The sequence below is a fragment of the Ptiloglossa arizonensis genome, chromosome 4 (assembly GCF_051014685.1).
Source record: "Ptiloglossa arizonensis isolate GNS036 chromosome 4, iyPtiAriz1_principal, whole genome shotgun sequence".
NCBI classification, from domain to species: Eukaryota; Metazoa; Arthropoda; class Insecta; order Hymenoptera; family Colletidae; genus Ptiloglossa; species Ptiloglossa arizonensis.
Genome location: NC_135051.1, coordinates 24,665,987 through 24,691,075, shown reverse-complemented (window position 1 = coordinate 24,691,075; position 25,089 = coordinate 24,665,987). Strand labels below are relative to the sequence as shown.

The 25,089-nt window shown below is 34.9% G+C and overlaps 8 protein-coding genes and 1 long non-coding RNA gene across 28 annotated transcripts; 6 read left to right on the top strand and 3 right to left on the bottom strand.

The window, feature by feature from the left end:
* On the top strand, positions 1-1,183 carry LOC143145187 (splicing regulator SDE2). Its single transcript, XM_076308313.1, has 2 exons — positions 1-131; positions 228-1,183. The coding sequence occupies exons 1-2, from the start codon at positions 27-29 to the stop codon at positions 927-929; spliced, it is 807 nt and encodes a 268-aa protein (XP_076164428.1). The 5' UTR covers positions 1-26; the 3' UTR covers positions 930-1,183.
* Positions 1,038-7,188, bottom strand: LOC143145191 (uncharacterized). 13 transcript variants are annotated; one of them, XM_076308328.1, is made up of 5 exons: positions 4,292-7,188; positions 2,945-3,537; positions 2,777-2,855; positions 1,665-2,700; positions 1,038-1,578 (listed from the first exon to the last, which is right to left on the bottom strand). In XM_076308328.1, the coding sequence occupies exons 4-5, from the start codon at positions 1,743-1,745 to the stop codon at positions 1,303-1,305; spliced, it is 357 nt and encodes a 118-aa protein (XP_076164443.1). In that variant the 5' UTR covers positions 1,746-2,700; positions 2,777-2,855; positions 2,945-3,537; positions 4,292-7,188; the 3' UTR covers positions 1,038-1,302. The 13 variants fall into 13 exon arrangements, with proteins under 13 accessions (XP_076164443.1, XP_076164448.1, XP_076164441.1 ...); XM_076308333.1 differs by having other exon boundaries at positions 1,665-2,661; XM_076308326.1 differs by having other exon boundaries at positions 1,665-2,644.
* LOC143145193 (uncharacterized) lies at positions 3,227-4,174 on the top strand. 3 transcript variants are annotated; one of them, XR_012991630.1, is made up of 2 exons: positions 3,227-3,653; positions 4,037-4,174. It is a non-coding gene; the product is annotated as an uncharacterized LOC143145193 (long non-coding RNA). The 3 variants fall into 3 exon arrangements; XR_012991632.1 differs by having other exon boundaries at positions 3,227-3,611; positions 4,037-4,173; XR_012991631.1 differs by having other exon boundaries at positions 3,958-4,145.
* On the top strand, positions 4,376-6,801 carry LOC143145182 (CLIP domain-containing serine protease HP8-like). The gene is made up of 3 exons (XM_076308305.1): positions 4,376-4,592; positions 4,950-5,384; positions 5,861-6,801. The coding sequence occupies exons 1-3, from the start codon at positions 4,529-4,531 to the stop codon at positions 6,571-6,573; spliced, it is 1,212 nt and encodes a 403-aa protein (XP_076164420.1). The 5' UTR covers positions 4,376-4,528; the 3' UTR covers positions 6,574-6,801.
* On the top strand, positions 6,951-11,402 carry LOC143145183 (melanization protease 1-like). Its single transcript, XM_076308306.1, has 5 exons — positions 6,951-7,916; positions 9,159-9,331; positions 9,615-9,915; positions 9,982-10,253; positions 10,536-11,402. The coding sequence occupies exons 1-5, from the start codon at positions 7,862-7,864 to the stop codon at positions 10,881-10,883; spliced, it is 1,149 nt and encodes a 382-aa protein (XP_076164421.1). The 5' UTR covers positions 6,951-7,861; the 3' UTR covers positions 10,884-11,402.
* On the bottom strand, positions 10,911-14,827 carry LOC143145177 (protein FAM161A-like). 2 transcript variants are annotated; one of them, XM_076308296.1, is made up of 9 exons: positions 14,374-14,827; positions 13,512-14,058; positions 13,237-13,440; positions 13,008-13,169; positions 12,697-12,918; positions 12,358-12,618; positions 12,149-12,271; positions 11,874-12,018; positions 10,911-11,805 (listed from the first exon to the last, which is right to left on the bottom strand). In XM_076308296.1, the coding sequence occupies exons 2-9, from the start codon at positions 14,054-14,056 to the stop codon at positions 11,383-11,385; spliced, it is 2,085 nt and encodes a 694-aa protein (XP_076164411.1). In that variant the 5' UTR covers positions 14,057-14,058; positions 14,374-14,827; the 3' UTR covers positions 10,911-11,382. The 2 variants fall into 2 exon arrangements, with proteins under 2 accessions (XP_076164411.1, XP_076164410.1); XM_076308295.1 differs by lacking the exon at positions 14,374-14,827 and having other exon boundaries at positions 13,512-14,243.
* A 58-nt stretch (positions 14,828-14,885) lies between these two features.
* Positions 14,886-21,359, top strand: Coq6 (ubiquinone biosynthesis protein COQ6, mitochondrial). The gene is made up of 8 exons (XM_076308303.1): positions 14,886-15,205; positions 15,299-15,489; positions 15,597-15,836; positions 19,995-20,102; positions 20,167-20,229; positions 20,305-20,615; positions 20,741-21,023; positions 21,107-21,359. The coding sequence occupies exons 1-8, from the start codon at positions 15,019-15,021 to the stop codon at positions 21,149-21,151; spliced, it is 1,428 nt and encodes a 475-aa protein (XP_076164418.1). The 5' UTR covers positions 14,886-15,018; the 3' UTR covers positions 21,152-21,359.
* Positions 15,531-24,626, bottom strand: LOC143145173 (transient receptor potential channel pyrexia-like). Of its 4 annotated transcripts, XM_076308286.1 has the most exons (8): positions 24,288-24,626; positions 19,110-19,465; positions 18,940-19,021; positions 18,588-18,886; positions 18,333-18,515; positions 17,988-18,273; positions 17,520-17,897; positions 15,531-17,442 (listed from the first exon to the last, which is right to left on the bottom strand). In XM_076308286.1, the coding sequence occupies exons 3-8, from the start codon at positions 18,970-18,972 to the stop codon at positions 15,901-15,903; spliced, it is 2,721 nt and encodes a 906-aa protein (XP_076164401.1). In that variant the 5' UTR covers positions 18,973-19,021; positions 19,110-19,465; positions 24,288-24,626; the 3' UTR covers positions 15,531-15,900. The 4 variants fall into 4 exon arrangements, with proteins under 4 accessions (XP_076164401.1, XP_076164398.1, XP_076164402.1 ...); XM_076308283.1 differs by having other exon boundaries at positions 18,940-19,465; XM_076308287.1 differs by lacking the exon at positions 19,110-19,465.
* Positions 21,442-24,075, top strand: Adck1 (aarF domain containing kinase 1). 2 transcript variants are annotated; one of them, XM_076308301.1, is made up of 2 exons: positions 21,442-21,600; positions 22,039-24,075. In XM_076308301.1, exon 2 carries the CDS (start codon positions 22,044-22,046, stop codon positions 23,610-23,612), a length of 1,569 nt encoding a protein of 522 aa, XP_076164416.1. In that variant the 5' UTR covers positions 21,442-21,600; positions 22,039-22,043; the 3' UTR covers positions 23,613-24,075. The 2 variants fall into 2 exon arrangements, with proteins under 2 accessions (XP_076164416.1, XP_076164417.1); XM_076308302.1 differs by lacking the exon at positions 21,442-21,600 and adding an exon at positions 21,607-21,910.
* Positions 24,627-25,089: the final 463 nt, after the last annotated feature.

The window sequence follows — 25,089 nt, the reverse complement described above, 5'->3', positions numbered from 1 at the left end:
ATTTTGTGCGAAACTACGAAATAAAAATGTTAAATGTACAAATAAGTACTGCCTCTGGTGTAGAACAGATCCTCACTGTTGATACACCGTTTCAAATTTATGAATTATACAACCGAATTGAAGAACTAACAGTAAGTATATTGTGTATATTACTAAGCCTTAAATTTAAATTCGAAATACGCATGTAGTTTGATTAACATGATTAATGTAAATAATCTCATTTATAGAATTTTTCGCAAGAAAACTTTTATATTGTGCACAATGGAAAACTTTTGGATGAAAATGCCACTTGTCATAATGGCTATGTTTCTATTATTCCACGATTACTTGGTGGGAAAGGAGGTTTTGGTTCAATGCTACGTGCAATTGGTGCACAAATTGAGAAAACTACAAATCGTGAAGCTTGCAGGGACTTAAGTGGACGAAGACTTCGCGATATTAACGAGGAAAAAAGATTAAAAGTATGGATCGAGAAACAAGGAAAACGGGAAGAAGAGGCAGCAGAACGCAAGAAAAAAAAATTAGAAAGGCTTTGTGCCGAACCTAAACACGAATTTAGAGATCCAAACTATGATCTTGAAAGGTCAGTTTTAACAGAAAGGGTTGGAGATGCAGTTGAGGAAGGTTTAAAAGCTGCAGGTACGTCTGGAATAAAAAGAAAATATGAAGAAGTATATAAATCAAATAAAAAGAAGACATTATTGGATTTTGATATCGACTCAGATGAATTAAATAGTTCTGACGACAGCACAGAAGAACCAAAATCCAAGAAAATGGAAAAAGATGAACAAGTTTCAAACGATAGTGGACATTCTAGTGACGAAAGTGGAAAAGTTTGTAAAAATACAAACAAAATGGAAAGTGAATATTCGGAAGCAAGTTCTGACAATCAAATTAGCGATCAAAGTACAAGTAATACAGAAGGATGAAAAAGAGACTATGACTAAATTATAATCAATTTTTAGTGTCAAATTCATTAAAACTTAGCAATGAATGCCTTAAAGTACCTAAATAAGAAGAATTACACCATATACAGTGTACAATTTTATCATTTTGAAACAAACATTTTCTCAGATTAAGTACTACATTAAGTATTAATTTTATAATGTATGCAAGTCTAGGTCTCATATTTTAACGATAATATTGTATAAATACTCGTCAAATAAAACGGTTTTAGTCGCTCTCCCATCTTAAATTTAATATAGGATGTTATAATTCGTTAAAGAATATATAATTAGATATTAAAAATGAACCAATCCAAGGCAGTCAAATTGAAACTTTTTAAAATCTCTGTATAGCACATTACATCACTTTCCATGCAACTAATTCACTAGTTAGTTTAACACCTACAGCAAACAAGGCTATCGACGTAATAAAGGGCTTTAAAAAGTCACTTGCAAGTAATTTCTTAGACTTCCATTGAGTTGCCCAATCATTCAAATTTGTTATACATTTTTTACCAATTAGATACAAATAATCATTTTCTGCGTATTTCCTTTGAATTTGCGTCTGTACTATTTGTATTAAAGTACCCAGGCAAACGTAATAACAACGTTTACATTTTTTGTTAGAAATAAGCTGGAAAGAATTATTATTCCAATTTATTTATCAAACCATATGAAAATATATTTACAAAGGAGATAAAATCTGCAAACAAATCTCACTTTTTTACAAATTTCATTTTCGTTAATGGATGATACATCCGACTTCGTGGACGAGGACGACGTGCAAGTATCGTGTTCCATGATCGTTTTAAACTCCTCGGAGTACAAATTTAACGTGTAAAATTCTTACATTATTTTTACATCGTCGTGTTCAAAAATTTTTGTACAAACAAAACCAAAGAATGTCGAAACTAATGATGATAAATTATCAAAAAGAACGATATTCTTTTGTTCGATATAAAAGTATATAAAATAATCATGCCCAAGTTGCTCCTAAAACTAAATCAATTCCTGTTATAAACGAAAGAACTTACTTTGAACCCTTGTAACTTTGGGAAAAATAATGTAAAGTAAGGTAATCTTCATGGAGGCCATTCTGAAGGTCGAATCCTCTGTTCTTGTACCTCTATATCATACTCATTGGCATGGATAGGGTTTCAGAGTGCCCCTAAACTTTTAAGCCAAGGTAAATATTTACAATAAAATCATGTTTCAGCGAATTACAAGACTACATTATGGGAAACAGTCCACACAGTCGTTGTTATGTTCTAACCGATGTCCACTGGGTCCACAGCAAGAAAATAGAAGTACTAAAGAGAAAACAACTTCAATGGCATGCAAAATGGAGAGACCATGTCAGTGACGATTGGAATTGAGAAAATACGATCCTTATAGAGACTGTCCAGGACCTCAAGTTCATCAATTACATTCAATCAATATCTGTCATCGACCTCTTTCATTGAAGAAAAGCTGCACATGGCTGACAAGAGTGGTACAAAGAACACCATCGTCCAACGTGCAAATGAAGGTCCTGTTTCGAGCAGGTATATCACTCGTGGGAACTCAGGCAAGCCCCTGATGAACAGCAACAGCACAGACATTGGTCCATGGTGGGGATAGTCTCATTTGTGTTCATTCCTTGCGGTAGGCTCGGTTGACCCCGTGTCTACACCAGAGTGATAGACTTCGTGCCCAAGATACTAAGCAGAATGAGACCCTAAAGTCCATATAGAGACCCAATATCTCTCCCTATGATCTTAATCCACAATATCCAATTTTGTAACGTGAAAAAAAATATTTATAAGAACATAAACGGGGTCTAAGATACACACCAGAGAAAAAACTGGCGTTCGTTTCGATCAGTGTTCTCGGAATAAATAACATTCTCGTCCTCAGATTCTCTCGGTGCATCTGAAAAAAATCGAATATTTATTATTATAATATATTTAATATCGTGCGTTCTCATTAGTCGAACGAATTTTCCTCGTAACCCCTTCTACCTCGACCAGTTTTCTTTCCGACTTAATGACCCGGAAATCTCAGTAGATGGCAGCACTATATATACATCGGGGACTACCACGCGGGTTTGTCCTCCACGGAAACGACGAATAAACATTTTTCGAAACTGGTTTGTCCGCTTGGTCAGACGATTTGAAAAATCGCAGATTCTGGAGACTCGAGAGTTCTTTTTGTTGATGTTGTTCGATTTTGCAATAAGTTAAACCGACGGACTTGGCGATTTATTTACAGTAGCAATTTTTCTCCGAGCGGTATCACACGACACTGTTAGTGATATCTTTGCGCGCAACTTCCTCGAAAAATGATTCTCGTCAAAATGATCCTCGGTTCATCCTCTTCGAGAATTAACGATGCACGCCGTGGACAATCGCGTTTCTCTTTAAAAATTAATGAAACACGAACGTGGAAATGTTTGGTCGATCGATACGATGCAAATCCAACCGTGCGTGTATCAAAAGAGCTGACCTTTCCTTCGTTTTGGTCACATCCGCTCGCCGATGACGCGCGAGAGTGCGCGCTCAACAGTCCCGCGCCGGTTTTCCATATTTAAGGATGTCCTCGAAATTTGTGCGAACTGTAACGCAAAAAGTACAAATATTTAACAATTTATCCGGTGCACTTGTCATTTTACAGCACTGCCAACGACTTGTGAGATTATTTCAAAGTTTACCAGTATTAGGGTTCATCGTTGTAAGCACTTCAACACCAGAATTACCAACCAGTCAAAATGAATTTTCTTGCTTTTGCATTAAATGCATGTATATTTTTATACTTTCATAGAATATGGATCTTTTAATTCCATAGTATAATTTTAAAAAAACTTTCGAATACATACTGACCTTTTCCATTTTGTATGTACAATCAATTTCATAAGTTCCTCTTTCTTTCTCAATCATTGATTTTTCCTGAGAGGAACATTTTAATGTACCTGAATCTATGGGTAAATTCTTCTGGTGTTAAAGAAACGTTGCTTTTACAAAGAAATTAACCTTAGGTTCCACAGTATATTTTTAAAAAGCATTGTGACATTTGTATATACGATCAATATTCATAAGTTCCTCTTTTTTCTTCAGTCATCGATTTTCCCTGAACATCTTAATATACCTGAATCTATGGATAGTTCCGATATTAAAGAAACGTTCTAAACTCGAAGTGTCGGTCACCAGTGATAATTAGTGGTATTCACCGTGTTAAATTGAACGCGACCGGAAAGTCTCGTTACAGTTTGGGCTTGCGAACAGAAAGACCAGGAAGGAGGAAAGAATATTAGATCGAAAGATACGAAAGAGGAGAGGAAAATAAAAAGAAATATATGAAAAATCACACACCGATTAGTCACTCGAAACGGGCATAAATAGTGGGGGAACCAGTTGGCCCTGACTCCGGTCACTCTATCATCGGCACTGTCAGTCGGTATCCTGATCTTCGCTACAACGGCCGTGATCGTCACCGGCGCGTCAAATTTGCATAGATCTACACCAATTCCAGACACACCGTTCACAAAAGATACACAATCTCGCTTCGATAATCGATCATCGGCGAAGTTGCCGGCCAAAGCAGCAGAAATGGTCGTTACGTTTATTTTAGGGGTACTTCTTCAAGCGTTGGCACTTAGCTCGGTCACTGCTCGTAAGTAAAACAGATTGTCTCTCGTTGTTGTTCGATACGTCCAAGCGACAATATTCGAGACATATTGGTCTCCGAACGTTAAATTTAACAATAACACAGATAGAAGCGTCGAGGAGTATTTGTTTACCGGGAAACGTTACGGTCGATATTTTCACAGCGCGGTATTACGAAAGCGTGGAAACAACCGTTCGCTGTATCAGGGGCAATCATCTAAACGGGTACGAGCGGGAATTCCTAATAAAATATACACCGAGACGTTTCTTCGCGAAGAGCTTCGTGTTTTCAAGGTTGTCCAGAAGGAATCTCAACCGACAATTATTTTCGTACTTAACGTCGGGAATGACTTTCTCTTTTCAGAGTATCAAGGAGGATCGGATTGTGTGACGCCGACCGGTGCAAACGGTGGTTGCATCGCTATACGACAATGTCAACCGTTGCTGAACATCCTCCAGATGCGACCACTTCAAACAGGGGCGATTGATTTCCTGAAACAGTCGCAGTGCGGTTTCCAGGGTAGAGATCCGCTGGTCTGTTGCCCGTTACAAAATCCGAACGTAAATATCCCGCCCCGTGGCGATCAGATCAACCCCGTCGGCCCTCTGGACCCGAACTCGGGTTCGAATCCCGAACAACCGAACGGTGGAACCAACGGTGAAATCGTGCAGTACAATCTGGCGGGGAATCCTCTCCTGCCGACCGATTGCGGTAAAGATCTGTCTCAGAGAATCTTTGGCGGTGAACGCACCGAACTAGACGAGTTCCCTTGGATGACTCTACTGGAGTACCTGAAACGTGAGTGTTCCAAAAAAACATACCCGAAGAATCTTCGAGACACCGAAGAAACGTTCCCGATCTTCGAATCCTTGTAACTTGGTGAAGAACGATCGCACGGGTAATCTTCGTGGGAGTCGTTTTGAAGATCGTACCCTCTACTTTGTTACCCCTGCATCTAGTTCCCCTGACGATCTTCTCACCACTAGGAAACGTTCGAAAGATAGCTTAGATTGTTGGAAGTAACGATAGTTTCCCCGGAGAAAGGAAAGCTTCGAACCGTTCACGATTGTTTAAACAAATTTTCACGGGGATCGATATTACCGTAGATTTTAAAATCGAAGCTTCCTCTTTGCAACGATCCCTTAGAAGTTCACGTACAATATTTCCTTCGTCGTGTTACGCCACTTCGAAAACCTGTACTGGGATACAGTTTGGATAGGAGCGGGCTGGAATGATCAATGAGGGTAAATGTTCACTATGAAAACGTGTTTCAGCGAACGGTAAGACCACAGCGTGCGGAGGAGTCCTCATCAGTCGTCGTTACGTCTTAACAGCGGCCCACTGCATCAAGGGCAAGGATTTACCGAACACCTGGCGACTGGAGAGCATACGTCTAGGGGAGTACAACACGGAAACGGATCCAGATTGCGTTCAAGATGGAGAGACCACCGTGGTCTGCGCGGACGATCCGATCACGGTCGGAATCGAGGAGCAAATAGCCCACGAGAATTACAGGCCCATCTCCAGGGACCAGAGATACGACATTGCCCTGTTGAGATTGTCCAGGGACGTTGCGTTCACCAGTTACATAAAACCGATATGTCTACCACCGAGCAACTCCTTCGGGCAGAAGCTGTACGTGGCCGGTTGGGGTAAAACGGAGAACAGCTCCTCGTCGGACGTGAAACTGAAGCTCTCGTTGCCCCTGGCGGACAACCAACAATGCAAACAAACGTACGGCAACGCAGGAGTGACGCTCGGTTACGGGCAAGTGTGCGCGGGCGGGCAGAAGGGCAAGGACTCGTGTCGCGGTGACTCGGGTGGGCCCTTGATGTCCCTCGAGCGGACCCGTGACGGCACAGGGAGATGGTCAGCGGTGGGGATAGTCTCGTTCGGGCCCTCCCCTTGCGGTATGCCCGGCTGGCCTGGTGTCTACACCAGAGTGATAGACTTCGTGCCCTGGATACTCAGTAAAATGAGACCCTAGAGTATTCACAGGGAGCCGATGTCTCTGCTCGTTGAATCCACAATGTCAGGTCTCGTATCGTGAGAAGGGATATTTTGTAAGAACGTAAGCTTCGCTGTCCTGAACTTTGTAAGATTATACCGATCTTTTGTAAGAACGAGAAACGAGTCAACCGTTCCAACGATCCTGTAACGTTACGCGCAGTATGAAAAATTCGTGACGATAATAAAGTATACGTTGATTCGCTCACGTCTGGATGGCTCTTCCTCGCAAAAACCGATCGCATCGACCCAATACGACGGTTCATTATCGCGTTACGATATTTTTCCTTCTGGAAATCGATGATGTCAGTTAGTTACTCTGTATCGCGAATAAACGATGTGTCGTTATCGAACGCGAAGGTTATCGTTTGCAAGGGTCACGTATGTTTAGGTATTACCATTGACTTCCTCTCGGTACGTGGCGAACTGGATCGGCTGTGAATCGCAATTTCGCGATGCGATCCGTGGGAAACGTTCGTTATCGTTCACCGTGGATCCCATTGTCTGTGAAAACGTGCACGTCGCTGCGGTCGGAAATCCCTGAGTCGATTTAATCGCTCGATACGTTAAGGTACGTACGATGACGAGCGCGGTATTCCTGGAAATAAATAAAAGACAGTTACGTTCGAGGATCGAGCGAAATGTATAAACAAAAAAAAATACACACACACGTATATACATACATATACATATATATACATATATATACGTGTATACGCGCAAGAGAAAACACCTGTCTTTGTTTCGATCGGTTTTCTCGGAATAAATGATATTCCCGTCCTTGGAACCGGTTTACCGAAAAAATGAAACCGACGGGACGAGGCAACGGCCATTATTTAATATCGTGCATTCTCATTAGTCGAACGAATTTTCCTCGTAACCCCTTCTACCTTGGCCAGTTTTCTTTTCGACTTAAAGACTCGGAGATCTCAGCAGATGGCAGCAGTTAGTACATCGGGGACTACCGCGCGGGTTTGTCCTCCGCGGCAGCGACGAATAAACACTTTTCGAAACTGGTTTGTCCGCTTGGTCGAACGATTTGAAAAAGTCGCGCACGCGCGAAAACACGCGACGTACACGATACCGGGGCACGCGAGCGTTCTTTCTTTTCGTCGCCCGCACCGGAAACAACCAAGTAGAGACCGTGAGTGACACCACCGGGTCTTGACAGTATTGTTCGTATCACGTGTCGCGAGAACACGATCATTGAATTTATTTCGGGGAGGAAAAAAAAATATAAAGGACGGACACACGTCCCGAACCGAACCATGTTCCGTACCATTCTCTTGCTCGCACTCGTGACGCTACACGGGGCCATTGCGCGTGAGTAAACATTTGTAAATAATAGTAAACGATCACCTTTGTTCGACTATTCGCTTACGAGCGATTTTCGCGGCAAACGTTTCGAATCTGTAATAACGTTACGTTGTGTTTGTTCCGCGCGCGCGCAACTCTTAATTTTACAGCGCGTTACACACACTTTCGAACCCCGGTTTCAAGTTACGTCCCTCTCGTGCGAAGCTATCGGTGCGAACAAAACGAGATCGGTAGGAAAGAAATTCTCGTGTAGTCGTTCGAAATTATTTTTAATCAACTCTTACCGCGATATCGAAACTGTAAACGTTATCTTTTCGAAACTGGGCCCGCGAAGCTTCCCCGGTTACAAGTTCGGTCCACGAAACGAGATCTGTAATTTGTTACTTTCCTTCGAAAGTTAATACACACTTATTAGAAAGAAAAAAAAATTTTGTCGAAATCATTTTTATCCGTACCGCGATATCGAAACTGTAAAAATTGTCGACTTTTCGCGATTAAAATGTCACAGATTCGCTCGTCGGTCAAGGATGATAAACGTTTCTCCGTATCTGTACGACATTCGCAGCAATTCCTAATATTCAACTCGCGCATGTATTTTACTCGTGACTAAGCGACTCCGCGAACAATAGATCGACACCAACGTGGTGCACACTCAATACTAACGATGTTCTCCGATTTAAATTAAATTAAACGGACAAACGGTTGTTTATTTGTAGTTTAAATTTTGTCGTACGCGTTAACGCGTATCACACGATACTATTATCGATATTGGTGCGCGTTTTGTTTTGAAAATTAATAAAACACGCTTTGTGTTTCTCTTTAAGAGTTAATAAAAATTAATAAAGCACGAAAAATGAGAGATTTCGTCGAGGTAAAAAATAATTTTTATGCGATGGATAAAAGTATCGGGGGACAATAGTGGGATAAAAAACAAACAAGAAGAACACGTGGCGAAATGATTGTTTCGAAAGAAAAAAAAAAATGGCGACCGTTGGTTGCGCGCAGGACGCGTTCTTGTTAGTCCTTTTTGTAAGTTTTATATATTGCAAGTAAAGTCGTAGAAAACCTTCTTGGATTTAGGAACACTCCGTAAAATTTTACTTTATACACAATATACACGTTTGTACATTGCCAAAAATATAATAAAATTCTAAAAGTATAAAATGTTTCCGCGACACAATTGTGGGAAACACCGTTTCAAATGATTACCAAAATTTCATGTGAAAACACGGTGGCTCCTTTTTGCAGAGGAGAGGTGCACCACGCCTCAGAGAAAACCCGGCCAATGCATTAATATACACAACTGTCAACGAGTGATAGACATTCTCCAACAACAAAGACCTCTATCGAAAGAAACTCTCAACTATTTGAATAGCTTGCAATGCGGCTTCGAGGGGACCAATCCCAAAGTGTGCTGCGAGGTAAACCTTTCTTCTATACTTTCGATCCAATTGATCCATTTTCGCAATCGGGAAAATTCCAATGACGAGTACAGTAAAACCCAGTGAACGAGATTTGTTGCAATACCTGATTAACTGAATCTTATTATCCGAACAACCGTCGGTAATTCAGATTAAGGCGATGTCGAAATGGTGGGGAAAATAGACGAGCTCTTATTATACGAAATATCCAGTTATGTGTATTATCCCCCTCTCGGTTCATATAAATGGACATTCACTGCAATCGACGAAAAAAAATGTTCAGACCCTGCTATCGGTGACAACTACAACAGAAGCACCTGGTCCGGGTCCACTAACCGTGGATACTCCCCCGCCGGACGTCTCGAGTCATCCGAATTTACGACTAGTGAACGAGGACTTGTGCGGACCGGCGACTATACCTAAAATCTTCGGCGGCAATAAAACCGGTGTATTCGACTTCCCCTGGATGGCTCTGATCGCTTACGATATCGGCAGACAAAATCCAGAATTTCGATGCGGAGGATCACTGATCAACAAACGATACGTCCTTACCGCTGCTCACTGCGTAACATCGTTGCCTACCGGTAACATCGAAATTGAAAAAATCTTTGCAAGAACAAGATGTCACATTACGTCGATATTACTTTTAGGTCTCACATTGATCGGTGCACGGATAGGAGAACACGATCTGAACACAGAACGCGATTGCGAGAGAGACGACGAGGGCCTCGAAATCGCGTGCTCCGAGGGTTACCAAGATTTTGGTTTGGAAAGCATACACTATCATCCGGAATATTCGCGAACAAAACTGCAAAACGACATCGCCCTGCTTCGTTTGAACGGGGACGCCGATCTCAGACCGCAAAACGTGCGACCGATTTGCATGCCGATCGGATCAGCAGCTACCTTTAATCAGAAAAAAGTAAAGGAGATTTTTAAGAATGAATGTTTTCTTGCTTGTAACTCTTTCAATGCTAGAAGCGTGTATACGCGTCTAATAATTGGTACGCATGTGCGCTGTGGGCATGTATACGCGTTTATCGAATTGGACACTACGAGCGCTGTAAACGTGTTTACACAATATGTATTCAGCGCTGAGCGTGCTGCAAACGATAGTGTTCTGCGCATACGCGGCACGCTCGTTAAGAATATGCAGTATCGGAAGGATCAATGTGTAAATATTATTTATTTTTATGTTTTACAGGTAACGGTGACTGGTTGGGGTGCCACAGAACTTGGACCACGTAGCCAATCGTTGCTGCAAGTCAAGTTGACGCCAATTAATCTCACGGATTGTATACAAACATTTAAAGGAAAAGCGCAAATCTGGTATAAACAGATCTGCGCTGGTGGTAAACAGGGCAAGGACTCTTGCTTGGGTGATAGTGGTGGACCGCTTCAAGCTCCGACCATGTATAATAATAACTTGAAATTCGTTCAATATGGAATTGTCAGCTTTGGACTTAAAAACTGTGGCACGGAAGGAATTCCCGGAGTTTACACCAAACTTGTATATTATATGGATTGGGTTCTAAATACTATTAGGCCGTAAAATAACATGTATAGTAGAAATGTTTTTTTTTTTCTTTTTTTTTCATATTCTCAAAATGATTTATTAAATCGATGCTAATGCTGCTTTTATAAAGCCGAGCACTTGGCATCGGAAATTTTTTAAACACGATCGATGAATCGAATTAGAAGCGACACCAATCGTATTAAAGCGCTTTGTCCAATTTTTTTGTACAGTCGATAATATATTACGATTATACATGATTGTATATTTGGTCGCATCGTACAATTCTACATTTTCTTGTTCTAAATTTTGATAACAATGTTACAATAAATCGTCATAGATTGAATTTCTGTTTGGATATGTATGCGCGAGCAATACCGAGTCAGGCAACTTACAAATACTTTATAAAATGAGGAACGATTATTGTTTTAATGTTATCGCAGATATTGTTCTTATTGAACAATTGATTTACTACAATTAACTACAATCGATTTTATATACCGGGATTGACTAGAATTTACAATTACATATTCAATAATTATCCCTCTGTATCGTGCTCATCCTCCTGCAATGTGTTTTCATCGTGATCCTTGCTCGAAAAATGTTCGTTATTATGTAAATTATCGGCTTCGTTTTGATCTTCGATTAATTCTGCTGTTTCGTTTATAGAAACTTTTAATTGACCGCGGTCTCCTCTCTTTTTGGAGAATGAACTTTGAGATTTAGCTGTGGACTTATCAGAAGCATGTGATCTAGATGCATTCGATGACTTTGACGATTGACTGACGGATACCAGGGTTCCAGAAGAACTAGTCAGTGATCCAGAATCTGACCTAGAAATGTTTTCATAATCGATGTACGAATCTATACTACGAGCTTTTTGTCTATGTTGCTTCTTTTTTTTTCGTTGTGAAGACTTCCGACTATCTTTCTGTTGCGTCTTTATAAAGGATTGATAAGTCTATAAAAATATAGTCATAAATTGTCTATCTCTTAGTGTTCATTTTGGAGTAATTGAATTTTATTCACCTGAGAATGACGTTCAAAAAGAGTTGGTATTTGAGTCACGCGATCCAACATCATTTCCATTTGTAATCGATGACGCTCCGCCTGTTCAAGTGCTTCATCGCGGCGAAGAGAAGTTCGAATATCAAGATCTCTCTCGTGTTCGTGCCTTACATTAAAAATTTATATACGTACATACATACATATACATTATTGCGTTACAAGATACTTTTGCTATAATATTTTGTAGCAAGAAAGATATTAAGCATGTAGCAACTCTTACTTCAAGAAAGTCATACCTTGCTGCAGACCTCAATGCTCTCCACACTGGATTCCGCCCGATCAAAGATTCTTTTATTCTTATTGCTTGTTCTCGTCGTTTCTCTTCCATTTTTTCTCTTATTTCGCGTTCTAATTTTTCCCTACAACATAAATATAAAAAGACCTGTTTTCTTCCTTCAAATTATCGATATACAATCTCTGAAATTGTAAACAGTTTTTGCGGTACCGAGACATTTGGCATCTTAAAATTGCTGCTAAATTATTTCCCCGCAGAGGTAAAAGTGACATCGCTGATCTGCACCTTTCTAATGGCATTGATGAACTATTTGACAGTTGTGAGTTCTTGCTCTCAGGGCTCTCATTACAATTCTTGTCTGTACCCTGTAAACGTGTACACGCGGACTTGACGCGTTCTCGTCTTGCCATTGACGGAGGTAAGGAAGAAGACTTCATTAATTCTGCTGCTCTTACTCTTTTCTGCAGCTGTCTGCAAATTACTGTCAATTCTTGTCAATCATTTCTGTGTTGATCAATTTATAAACAACATTCTACATGTTATATTGACCTGTAATATTCGTCTTCGAGCATACGGTCATATATTTCGGTACTAAAAAGATTCTTTGGTACTGGTTTAGCCTTGAATTTCATACATGCGTTTACACTTTTACTACGAATGTCCGGGCTAGACCTTGCTAAAGATCTCCAGGCTCGACGGTCGCACTCGAGTCTAAAGGGACGTACCTGAGACATTAAATTTAAGGCACTTTCTTCACGAATCATACGACTTCTAAAAAATAAACCCACAAAATTATACATATATATTACTATATGTTATAACAAAAACACAGTATATGTAAAATATAGGTAAAAACAAACCGTTCTTCCTTTTCAGCTAGCAACTTATTGTAAAGTGGAATTTTAGACGTAAGTGGAATTGGCCTTATATGACGTTTCCTATAAAAACTCTTTCTATTATTAACATTTTTATATTCCACTTCCCCCGTTTCAGCTTCTGTCATGTACTTTTCTGCTTCCTCCCTAAAATATACAGAGTGTAATTTTTATAGTTAAATTTTTAATTTAATTGTTTTTATATATTTTTTACCGTAAAGTAAAACTAAATGGCTTAGGGACAGTAGGATGCCATTCCTTTGAAATACTAGCTGGCAAACTTCTTGTCTCTATACTGTCAGTATCACTTTCTGTACTATCATCACTCTTTGATTTATTCCATGTTCTCCAACTACTATTAGCAGAGTATATTTTTTCATTGCATATTGTCTTAGCTTCCTTATCTTTTTGCTTACACCTAAATACATAGAAACAAAATTACAATCTAGAATTAATAAAATGAACTCACCTTTAGTTAATTATAAATACCTATTTGTCAGAAGGTCTTGATCTTCTGCAAGACCAGCAAATTTACCAGAAGAAAAAAGAAGAGGACTTGTTGTTCTAGACTCTTCGAAGTAACATTTTTTACCATTTAATTTTAAGTTATGAATATTATTTTTGCTTTTAATTTCTGACCTTTGACTGCATTTTGATACTGAAAATCTGGATACATCTGCATTATCATGATCAACAAGTGAATTTTGTAAATTTTTCAATAATAATTTTTGTTTTCGTTTTAGATAATCTACTTTTTGTTTAAACTGTTCATTTGTTAAATGATGAACTTGACCATAATCTGGTATGCTTTCCAAAAATTCTAGAAAGTTGTCCACAATCTCTCTAGGACCTGATATCTCTGACTCGCTACCAAATTGATCACCTGTTGCAAAATTTATTTTACATATTTTATCACCATTGCTACTTTTTGTAAGTTTAGGACGTTCATAAGAAGGTGTTGGTTGTCTACTATATGGATCCACTGGAACTTTTACACAGGAATTGTAAAAGGATGTGCCTCTGTGCTCTGTCATTGCTACAAAAATGATTAAATTATTATTATTATATGTATTCACGATCATAGTGAATAGAAAATAAAATTGTTAAAACAATTAAACAGAAATGTTATAACTTTTCTTATCTTTTTTTAAATAATTAAAACACTAATTTGACTTTCTGACAATTTAAACTATCTTAGAAATCCCGCGCATTTAATTTCAATGCTCGACCAATTGGATCAATATATTTAATGAAACAAATTCTCAATTCTTTTACATATATCAATTTTTGTTCGTGTTTACAAATTAAAAGAAAATTTGTCATTCTTGAACAAATGAGTATTAATACTCACCTATATTTTTATTACAAATTTACATTAATCATACCGTGTTAGCTGATGTATTATTGGCGGAAAGATTTAAAAATAAAAGACAATAATTTATTATTATTAGTTCATCGTAGTTGTGCAATATATTTATTAAATTTATTGAAATTACAACAGAAGTCGTCTTAAACGTTCTCTGTTTTATGACGCTCCACCACTGTACGAAAGCAACTTCTAGAAAAGATCAATGTAAACTTCATTACTATATTCGTCACCATGGTGAGCAAGAAGAAACGTTACTAGCGAAGAATTTTTCATAATAAACAGAAAATACTGAAACTTATATGAAAATACAATAGTTAAAATTCTTTAAGATTAATAAAGACTATTTACTTTTTAACGAATAACTCGGAGCAATAATAATTCGAATGTGACTGATTATCACACATAATTTGTGTGAATTATTTAAGTAAACATTTAAATACAATCTACCAAAAATGTATCATTAAGTACTTCGAATATTGTAACAACTAAAGTATTGTTATCGATCAAACAAACTGATAAAATGAGATACATTATATAATAATCGTTTTATTTTCATTCTATTATAATTAATTGCATTCAATTATGTGTTTTGCAACATAATTTGACATGCTACACAAAACATAAAAAATGGCGACCTTCGTGAAAGCATCAACGTATTGTGGAATTTTAAGATCAATTCCAAAAAAGTACATCGGTTTTAATACGGCAACAATTGTAACAAGACATGAATCTAGTGTTACACAAAATGATGATCATTATGATATTATTATAGCCGGCGGCGGTATGGTTGGAACCACACTTGCATGTCTAATAGGTTAGATCTTACCTCTTTCTTAAAATAATAATGTTATTTAATAACTATTACAAATAGTACGTATCATAAATATTTCTTTACATTTTACAATAGCAAACAATAGAATACTTGAACACAAAAGCATCCTTTTATTGGAAGGTGGCGCAAAACATGAATATAAACCACAAGAACAATATTCTAATCGTGTGGTTGCTTTAAATCAGCAGTCACGTATCTTGCTTTCGAGTATAGGAGCTTGGCAACATATACAGTCAATAAGATATAGTGCTGTACGAAAAATGCAGGTACTATGAAAATTTAAAAATACAAACAAATATTTTAATAAATTTTAATGTTTAGCTCTTTTAATAATGTTACAAATGTATCCATTAAAGTATAAAATCTTCAGTAGGTTTGGGATGCTTGTTCCAATGCTGTGATTGAATTCAACGAAGATCAATTATCAGAAGAAATTGCTTATATAGTTGAAAATAATTTGTTACTACATGCAGTAAACGAGCAATTGAGAGACAAAGAAGTTGTAAGCATATTATATAACTCCAATGTTGAAAATATTAAATTACCAAAAATACTAGGGGAGGATGTAACGGTACAATTGCAAAATGGAAAGGAGTATAAAACTGAATTATTGGTAAGTAAATGAAAAGTATGATAGTATAATGGTAAGTTAATGTGTTCAATATTAGGTATCTTACTCATTTGGAGTAATCTGTAACAATACTTTCTATTTTATTAGTTAAATTATTTAGGCGTGTACCAATATTATATGAACATTTCTGTAATTCAACAACCAATTCGTTCAATTGCTGTTGATTGCTATCACTCGTGGAAGTTGTACTATAAAGCCTACTTAGTCTGACATTTCTGGCATCAATATTATTTGTATTTTGTTTAGATGCACTTTTTGTGGTTGCATTACGATTCCTCTTTTCAGTCACTAAACGATAAACAGCTTTTATTAATTCACATGGTAAACGGTTTTCACGAGGATCATTAGGCCGAATATGAATTGCACAATGATGTGGTGGACGTAAAAGAAGTGCACCTTGCCTACATGTTTTTATTATTCCATTTGGAGCATGATCCAGAAGCTTAGAAAATAACATACTCTCTAAGTGTGCTACTAATTCTGCTCTGCGTACTAATCTGTCTAATCTTGCACATCTTCTTAGTTCTTGTATGTCTGATACAGCAAGGCCCATCATTAAATTCGTTAAAATTACTGTTACTAAGATAACAAAACTGAGAAGCATTAAATGAGCTGTACCAGAATATAATATTGGTGCATCTTCATCAAAAAATACATCTTCAAATTCTAATTCTCCAGACAACATTACAATAGTTTTCAACAAACCAATCAAAGGATTCGTAAATGATTTATAATTCTTATGTAATACACTGAACCCAAAAGAAAAGCCTATTATAAGACATATGTAAGCACCAAGAAATTTAAAAAAATTAATCGACACTTGCGTAAACATTTGTATGTAGAGACCAAACATTGGAAATCTTCCAACAACCATCATTAATTCTATCCAAATCAGTAAAATGCCTAAAGCAGCTACATGGTGTTGCCAGTCCTGAGTTGGCATGATTAATACTATACTCGATATTAAAATAACGCTCCATTGAAGCCAATTCTCCCATCTTTTAATGTAACACCATATTCCATGAACTATTTGAAAAATTTCCTTGCATGCGAGTGTCACGGTAAATATCAATACTGGCCAGAAAAGTATATTTTGAAATTCTTCAACATTCCAGAAATATGTAACAGCAATATATGCTGTAAAAAATGCAACAAAGATGGAATGAAATATTAAACTTAGTAAAAAAAATTTACGAATCCTTAACCACTTTAAATAAAGAAAACTTTCACACAAAGGATGTTTTAACATGTGTTTTTGTCCAACTTCCACAAGGCACAGCATTAAATCTGTTTCCCCTCTGCCCCCTGGCACCAATGGTCTAAAATCTAATCTCAATTCACAATCAACATCACCTAATTCATGATCGTGTAAAGAAATTGCTTGATCCAAGCGCGAAATAAATCGCGGTAGTACATCCGGTGTTCTGCGTACAATAAAACTTAATGCAGAGATACCACCCTTTGTTTTAGCAGTAACATCTGCTCCATTTGAAAACAACATCATCACTGCTGATGAACTTTCGTTTAACGCCGCAATGTGTAAGGGCGTGTAGCCAAATTTATCTGCTTTGTTGATCAAAGCACCAGCCTTTTAAAACAAAATGAAGTATATAATTTTAAATAATGACAGAGTTTCCACATAATTTTTTTAATCAGTAAATGAACCTGTAGCAAAATCTTGACCAGTTCTATTCCTTTAGTAGCTTTCGCAACTGCAGCATGCAATGGAGTACGACCATCATTATCTTCCATATTAACTTTAGCACCAGTACTTATAAGTACATCTAAAGTTTCTGCAGACTGGGATAAGGCTGCCAAGTGCAGTGGCGTTTGACCTCTTGAATTTTTTGACTCACATGTAGCACCAGCATCTAATAGTAATTTTGTGCATTCCATGCTACCTTCTTCTGCTGCTAAGTGTAATGGAGTTGATCTCATAGAACCAAACTGAACTCTCACATCTGCACCATAGTCTAATAATAATTTAGTACATGTAACTGAACCTAAACTAGCTGCTACATGCAGTGGTGTTTCTGTATAAACCTGTTAAGTATCATTTATGAAATATCAATGAAAAGTTGAATTGTAAAAAATGTACTTTAAATATCTTAAACAATATTTGAAGACAAATACCTGTGGATAATTAGGAGAGGCACCTGCTTGCAATAAAGCTTCAACACAGTCTCCTGCATTACTTAAAACAGCATAATAAAGAGGACTTTTTCCAGACAATCCAGCATTTACATCTGCTTGTGATTTTATCAGGCATTTAACACAAGCGACATTTCCGATAGCTGCAGCACAATGTAAAGGTGTACATTTCTTATTAAAGTCCCAATCGCATGGATTTGCACCATGTTTTAATAATTCTTCTAGAATTTTCACAGATGCCGCATAAGCAGCTAAATGTAATGGTGTCCTATAAAATAAATATGTCATTGGTCTGAAATCAGACCTTTTTATTACTTAACATCATACCTTCCATCACCATCTCTTGCCGTAACTTTTGCATTTTTGTTCAATAAAACTTTTACCACTTCTACATGACCCAAAAAGCAAGAAATTAAGAGACAAGTGTTTGGCCATCTGATAAAAAGTTTTGGGATTGTTGCATTCACAGCTGCTTCATTTTCAATGTTTAATAACGTATTTTGCATACATCTATATTAAATGAAATTTGAATTATATTCATTATTTTCATTGTTATAATTATAAATGCATTGATTATTATACCCATCTGGAAATGAGGGTGTAGAAGTTTTTCTAACATTCAATGTCATTTCATTGCTGTCAGTATTTAAAAATTCATTTAAAGCTTTATGCAAAGTATCACCATGAAGGGTGGGAATAACAGATAGTGCATGTTCTCCTGCTGGAAGATTAGATAGAGCTAATAGAATATCTTCTTTACTCCATGGTTGTAGATTTGGCATTTGTCTTTCTTTTATATGATAAGCAATAGAATCAGAACTGTCTTCAGAACTTATACTATTTTGTTGTATATCAGTCATCCAAATATGCTCACAATCTTCCTACAATTACTTACATTTTAAATAACATTAAAACGTTTTTTTTTCGTACTTACCGTATCGTTAATGACGATAGAAGGTGTTGCCATTACGTTTTCTGTATTTAATTTATCTTGAGAAATGCGATTACCCAAAAATCTATTTAGGAGAAAGTTTCTCTTTAGAATTGACATGCTACCTTATTTCCTCTTCTTTTTTATAAATATTTAATGAACTAAAAAACTACATTAATTATGTTGTTTTCTATTTTTCAATATATGAAAATTGATGGCTTTACAATACTCGCATATTATGTATTAGTTGTCTTCAATTTCAAGTACTGAAAAACTATTTCAGTTGCTCGTATATTTTAGAGTAAGACCACACATGTTCTCTGGTGTTTATAAAACACAACTGGTGTATACTTAGCTCCCACTACTTGGTGGAAGTGTGCAACAAGAGGAAGTTTCCTGTTACAAAATTTTTCCTCGCAGAATATTTTTCCTGATATTAATACTGAAGGGTAATGTGTAAAATTTCTATACACATTACACAATTTTACTTCCAGAACACATACTTCTTCATCTAACTGATAACAATATCCTTTGAGGAAATGGTTGTATTTATGGATTATTTTTTCCTTGATATTATTAATTATGTATGTATTGTATATTTAAATACTTAAAAAATCAAACTATTACATGATTTAACAGTGTTTGTACAGTCTCTTAAATTATAGATATACTCATGAGTTACTTTTTTTTACTTAAATACAAAAACATATAATCACCATGTCTATCGTTATGAAATTTAAATATCTATGATGTGTAATTAAAAGTGTATAAAATACTATAGTTATGTCAAAAGTAAGTAATTCTTGTAACGCCAAGAGTAAAACAGTTTAAAAGTACATTCAGCACTACCATTCAAGTGTGGCACAAAACTGAAGTTATTTTCAGACATATTGCTAGTCTCTCTTTATTCTTCCCCTTCCTACAGCAAAATACTGCTGATCTCCATAAAATGCTACAATTTTTTATTCAATTTCTCTTCAGTATTGTAATAGAATAGACATTATTGATGTTAATTATTCATATTATTATATTTTCATCTTAGAAAAGGTTAATTATAGATTGGAGCAGATGGTACAAATTCATTGGTACGACAATCTATGGATGTTCAATATGTATCATGGAATTATGATCAATTAGGTGTAGTTGCTACTCTTCAATTATCAGAGGTAGGAATTGTATTGTAAATATATTAAACCTTTTGTAACTATATTAATTATGTTTTTATTTTAGCCTACAGAAAATATTGTTGCATGGCAGAGATTTCTACCAACAGGTCCAATAGCATTACTTCCAGTAATTTTTATATTTTTACAAATTAATTGAAATTAATTTAAAAAATATTCTACATTCATTCTTACTTTATTATAGTTGACAGATTCTCTCAGTTCACTTGTGTGGTCCGTACCAACATATGAAGGAAGAAGACTTTTAAAAGTTTCAGATGAAGAATTTGTTGATAACGTAAACAATGCTTTATGGAAAATATATGCAAAAGATGATGTAGTCAAAAGTGGTATGCAATTATTTGAACAATTACTCGATAGCTTATCTATAAAAAGAAGTGTAGCAAGACAATTACCACCGTCGATATCAGCTATCGTAGAAGGATCACGTGCAGCTTTTCCTTTAAAATTTGGTCATTCTGTGTCTTATGTTGCATCAGGAACGGTTTTAGTAGGGTAAGTAGAGAAACAATACTATAAATATATATTATAGTAAAATTACAAGCTTTTTATTATTTCACATTATATGATGCACAATTTGGATACCAAATATCCATATAAATGTTGTACTAAATCTTTAGGGATGCAGCTCATAGAGTCCATCCATTAGCTGGTCAAGGTGTAAATTTAGGTTTCGGAGATATTGCAGTATTAGTCAAACTACTTGCAGAAGCTGTTATAAATGGAGCACTTTTGAGTGATATGATGTATTTAAGGAAATATGAAACTTTAAGACAACAATATAATGTTCCAACTATGTTTGCTATTGATCTATTAAATCGTTTGTATAAAAGCACAGCACTTCCTATTGTTTTAGTTAGAAGTGTAGGATTACAGTTAACAAATGCCATTCCAATACTAAAGGTAAAAAATAAAACAATTGGAGAGATTAAAAATAGATAATATTCATTATTTGATATTAATGAAAATAATGTGATTTATTTCAGAGATCTCTGATAAAATATAGCTCTGGTACATCAAAAGATCAATGACTTTTCTACAATCCACATAAATATTTATACTCATAACAATGTAATGTAATTACTATATTTGTAATAAAAGTTTTAATGGTAATTATTTATAATAGATAATTAAGTAATCCAAAGTCGAAATGTAAATACAACTTTATAATGTTTTGTTCATATACATGTAGATTATAAAAAGTTATAGTAACTGATGTAAAAAATAAAAATAATCATTTATAAATACCACTTTCAATTCTTAAAGGTAATGTATTTTTAATTCTGAACAAGTATATATTTAGAAAGAAGTTTTATATTTTATTCATGAAACAAAAGATAACAGATTTAATAATTCGTATAAAATGTTAGATATACTTAATATCTAATGTCTCTTATATAATGACAATATGAAAAAACTTAAGAATATAAAGTCACAGGATGTTTCTATGCAAATTGTTCATCATTCCACGCGAGTAAAGGTTAGTAGCGTACGAATGGAAACAGGTTATCATGTCACATTTCCAAAAAATACAAATATGTAAAGAAATATTTGATAAAACTAACTGGATATTTTTGAAGAAAAAATTAAAAAATTAAAACATTATATCAAGTACAACCTTTCGATACAAATTTTCAGAAGTACTTTTGATGTGTAAATAGTTTAGGTTATTATATGGCTTTCAAAATTTATAAGCAACTCTGTATTAAATAATTTTCTAGTGATTACTTAATTTGTATCACATAAGAAAAGTTTATCAAAACAAAAAGAATTTCAACTACTTTTTTAAAGTAAGTTTATATAATGACAGTTATCTTTATATGAGAATTATGTTATGTTTGTAACATTAGTATAACTAGTATATAATTTCAACTTAATAGTACAAGTTAAATAAGAAGTTTATTTGCTTTTTATTCAGCCACCATGTTTGTATCCAAGAGATTATTGAAAACAGCTGCACTTGGAGTAATTGGACTAGGCACTTTGGCATCTTTGAGAGCAAATGAATATGATTTGGGATCTATAGGTATTGTACGACTAGGACGTGCTGCAGTTACTGTTTTTATAATAGGTAGACATTATAAAAATGAGTTATATGCAAGCAAATTGAACAGAGATACCTCAGAATATCAGGATTTAAAAGCAAAAGTACATAAATATGGAGCAGAAAAACTTTTAGAACTCTGTTGTGCCAACAAAGGTGTTTATATAAAAGTAGGCCAACATATTGGTGCTCTAGATTATTTATTACCACCAGAATATGTTCATACTATGCGAGTATTGCACAGTTCTGCACCACAATCGTCTTTTAAAGACGTACTTACTGTAATTAAAGAAGACTTTAAAAAAGATCCGTATGAAATATTTGAAAATATAGACCCTGAACCTTTAGGTACTGCCAGTTTAGCACAAGTTCATAAAGCTGTATTAAAAGATGGCAATGTGGTTGCTATTAAAATTCAACATCGGGCAGTTAAAACTAATTCTTATGTGGATATAAAGACTATGTCGGCCTTAGTAAAATTAACATCATTAGTTTTCCCTGACTTTAAATTTGATTGGCTCGTTGATGAAACTAAAAAGAATATTCCCAGAGAATTAGACTTTGTGCAAGAAGGAAAAAATGCTGAAAAAGTACAAAGAATATTTTCACATTATCATTGGTTAAAGATACCAAAAATATATTGGGAGATTTCATCACGGCGTGTTTTAACTATGGAATTTGTAGAAGGAGGTCAAGTCAATGATTTGAAGTATATTCAGAACAATAATTTAAATCCATATGAAGTTAGTAGCAAATTGGGTCGGCTTTATAGTCACATGATATTTATTGTGGGTTTTGTACACTCTGATCCACATCCTGGTAATGTTTTAGTCAGAAAAAAGAATAATGAAGCAGAAATAATACTTCTGGATCATGGATTGTATGCAAACCTTTCTAATGAATTTCGAGTGGAATACTCTAAACTTTGGTTAGCAATATTAGATGGTAATAAAGCTGCAATGCAAATGCATTGTGCTAAATTAGGTGTAGCAGACTTATATGGACTACTAGCTTGCATGGTATCAGGTAGATCTTGGAATACAATTATGACTGGTGTACAGAAAACTAAATACAATATACAAGAAAAAGAAGAATTTCAAAAGGAAATACCAAACTTATTACCACAAATTAGTAATGTACTAGAAAGAGTGAATAGACAAATGTTATTAATTCTCAAAACAAATGATCTTATGCGTTGTATTGAATATTCCTTGAAAACAGAATCCAGAAAGTCAGGAATGATGGAAATGTCAAAATGCTGTATAAATTCGATATATGATGAAAAAATGAAATTATGCACAAATACATGGACAAGATGGAAAGTTTCTATAGCTAAACAATGGATACTTTTCAAATTATCACTGTACTATATATATTTAGGAACATTAAGTTTTGATATAAATGATTCCATAGACTCACTTATGAAAAATGAATTTTATGCTTTATAACTAGAAGAATTTTTAGGTAGAATATATTTTTAAATTAAACATGTATATTTAAAAACAAAATAAATTTATGAAATTTACAAGTACTCTTATAGACAAATATATGAATAAATATTATTTATTTACTTTCATGTACCAAGTGGCAAAGATACACAGCAATAATTTATTTACAGAATGACATTGTCTCTGTAGCAAATAAGTGCAAATACTACAATTTTCTTCACTATTTATACAAATTCATTGTGCCACTGTAATACTTAGAGTGACATTAAATGTTTTCTATAAATATGTATATACTTCTTTTATATTTGTAATTTATTATTTTCAATATGAATAACCTTTAGGTTTTATTGTTCCTTTATTACATGATCAGGAAATACATGTATTATTTAAATACCAATTAAAATAAGTAAATGAGTAATATATATTTGATTGTTTATTATATTTAACAAGAAAATTATGTATACAAGAAAAATGTTTAAAAATAAATTATATTTTGATTGTATTGTTTGTTCACTATGCACCTTTACTATATATTTATTTTTGATATCAATAAAATGATAAGCTTCATTTATATCTATCACATTTGTGTATTATTCTAAGATATTAAAATCGAGAAAAATCGAACAGTTCTCATTTTGAGGACCATGTTTTAAGCATAAGAGCGGGGAGACTTACCGTTATATTGAGGCAGCATGCACTTGCCAAAAAAACAAAAAACATATTTATCTTAATGTTATTACTAATGTGTAACATTGAATATATTTTTTTTAATATTTATGTATTTAAAGTTTAAAGCAGTTTTTAGTTTCGTGTGTCATTCCAGTTCATAAATATTCGATATTTTTTTACTCGAATGGAAACATTTAATATCATCTATTCATTCTTTGTTCTCATAAAAATTGTATTCACGTATATTTTTATTGTACGTGCTCAGTTACGCAACGATAGAATAACTACATATAATAAAATAGAATCATAATATCGATAAAACACACATGAGAATGTCTTTTTTAAGAAAACTAAATAAATGACATTGGAACGTATTCTTCCTGCGTCATTCGTTAGTCATACAATTCTTGCAAGCTTCATTACATCATAATAAAATGAGAGATGCGTGCGTCACATGCGCATTTTAGACTAGCCTATGATATTGATCGGTATACAATGAATAAAATAATAAAAAACTTAAATTTGTGTAAAAGAATTTGATAAATTTTATTTGTATTAGGTACAACCATATGAATTATAGCTTATTTATTCATTTTACTTTAACAATTTTATAAAACAATAAAGATTTTTTTTCGGTTAAGTATATCTTCGCTTTTCAATTTTTAAATATGTATAAAAGTGATGTTTCCTTTTATACAAGAACATAATACGCAGAAAGGAAAGCGTCCTTTCCTCGTACATAGTGAGTGTACGTATATACAGTTACCCTCACCAGCGTTGCCACGTTTCATGATTTCTATGTAATAAC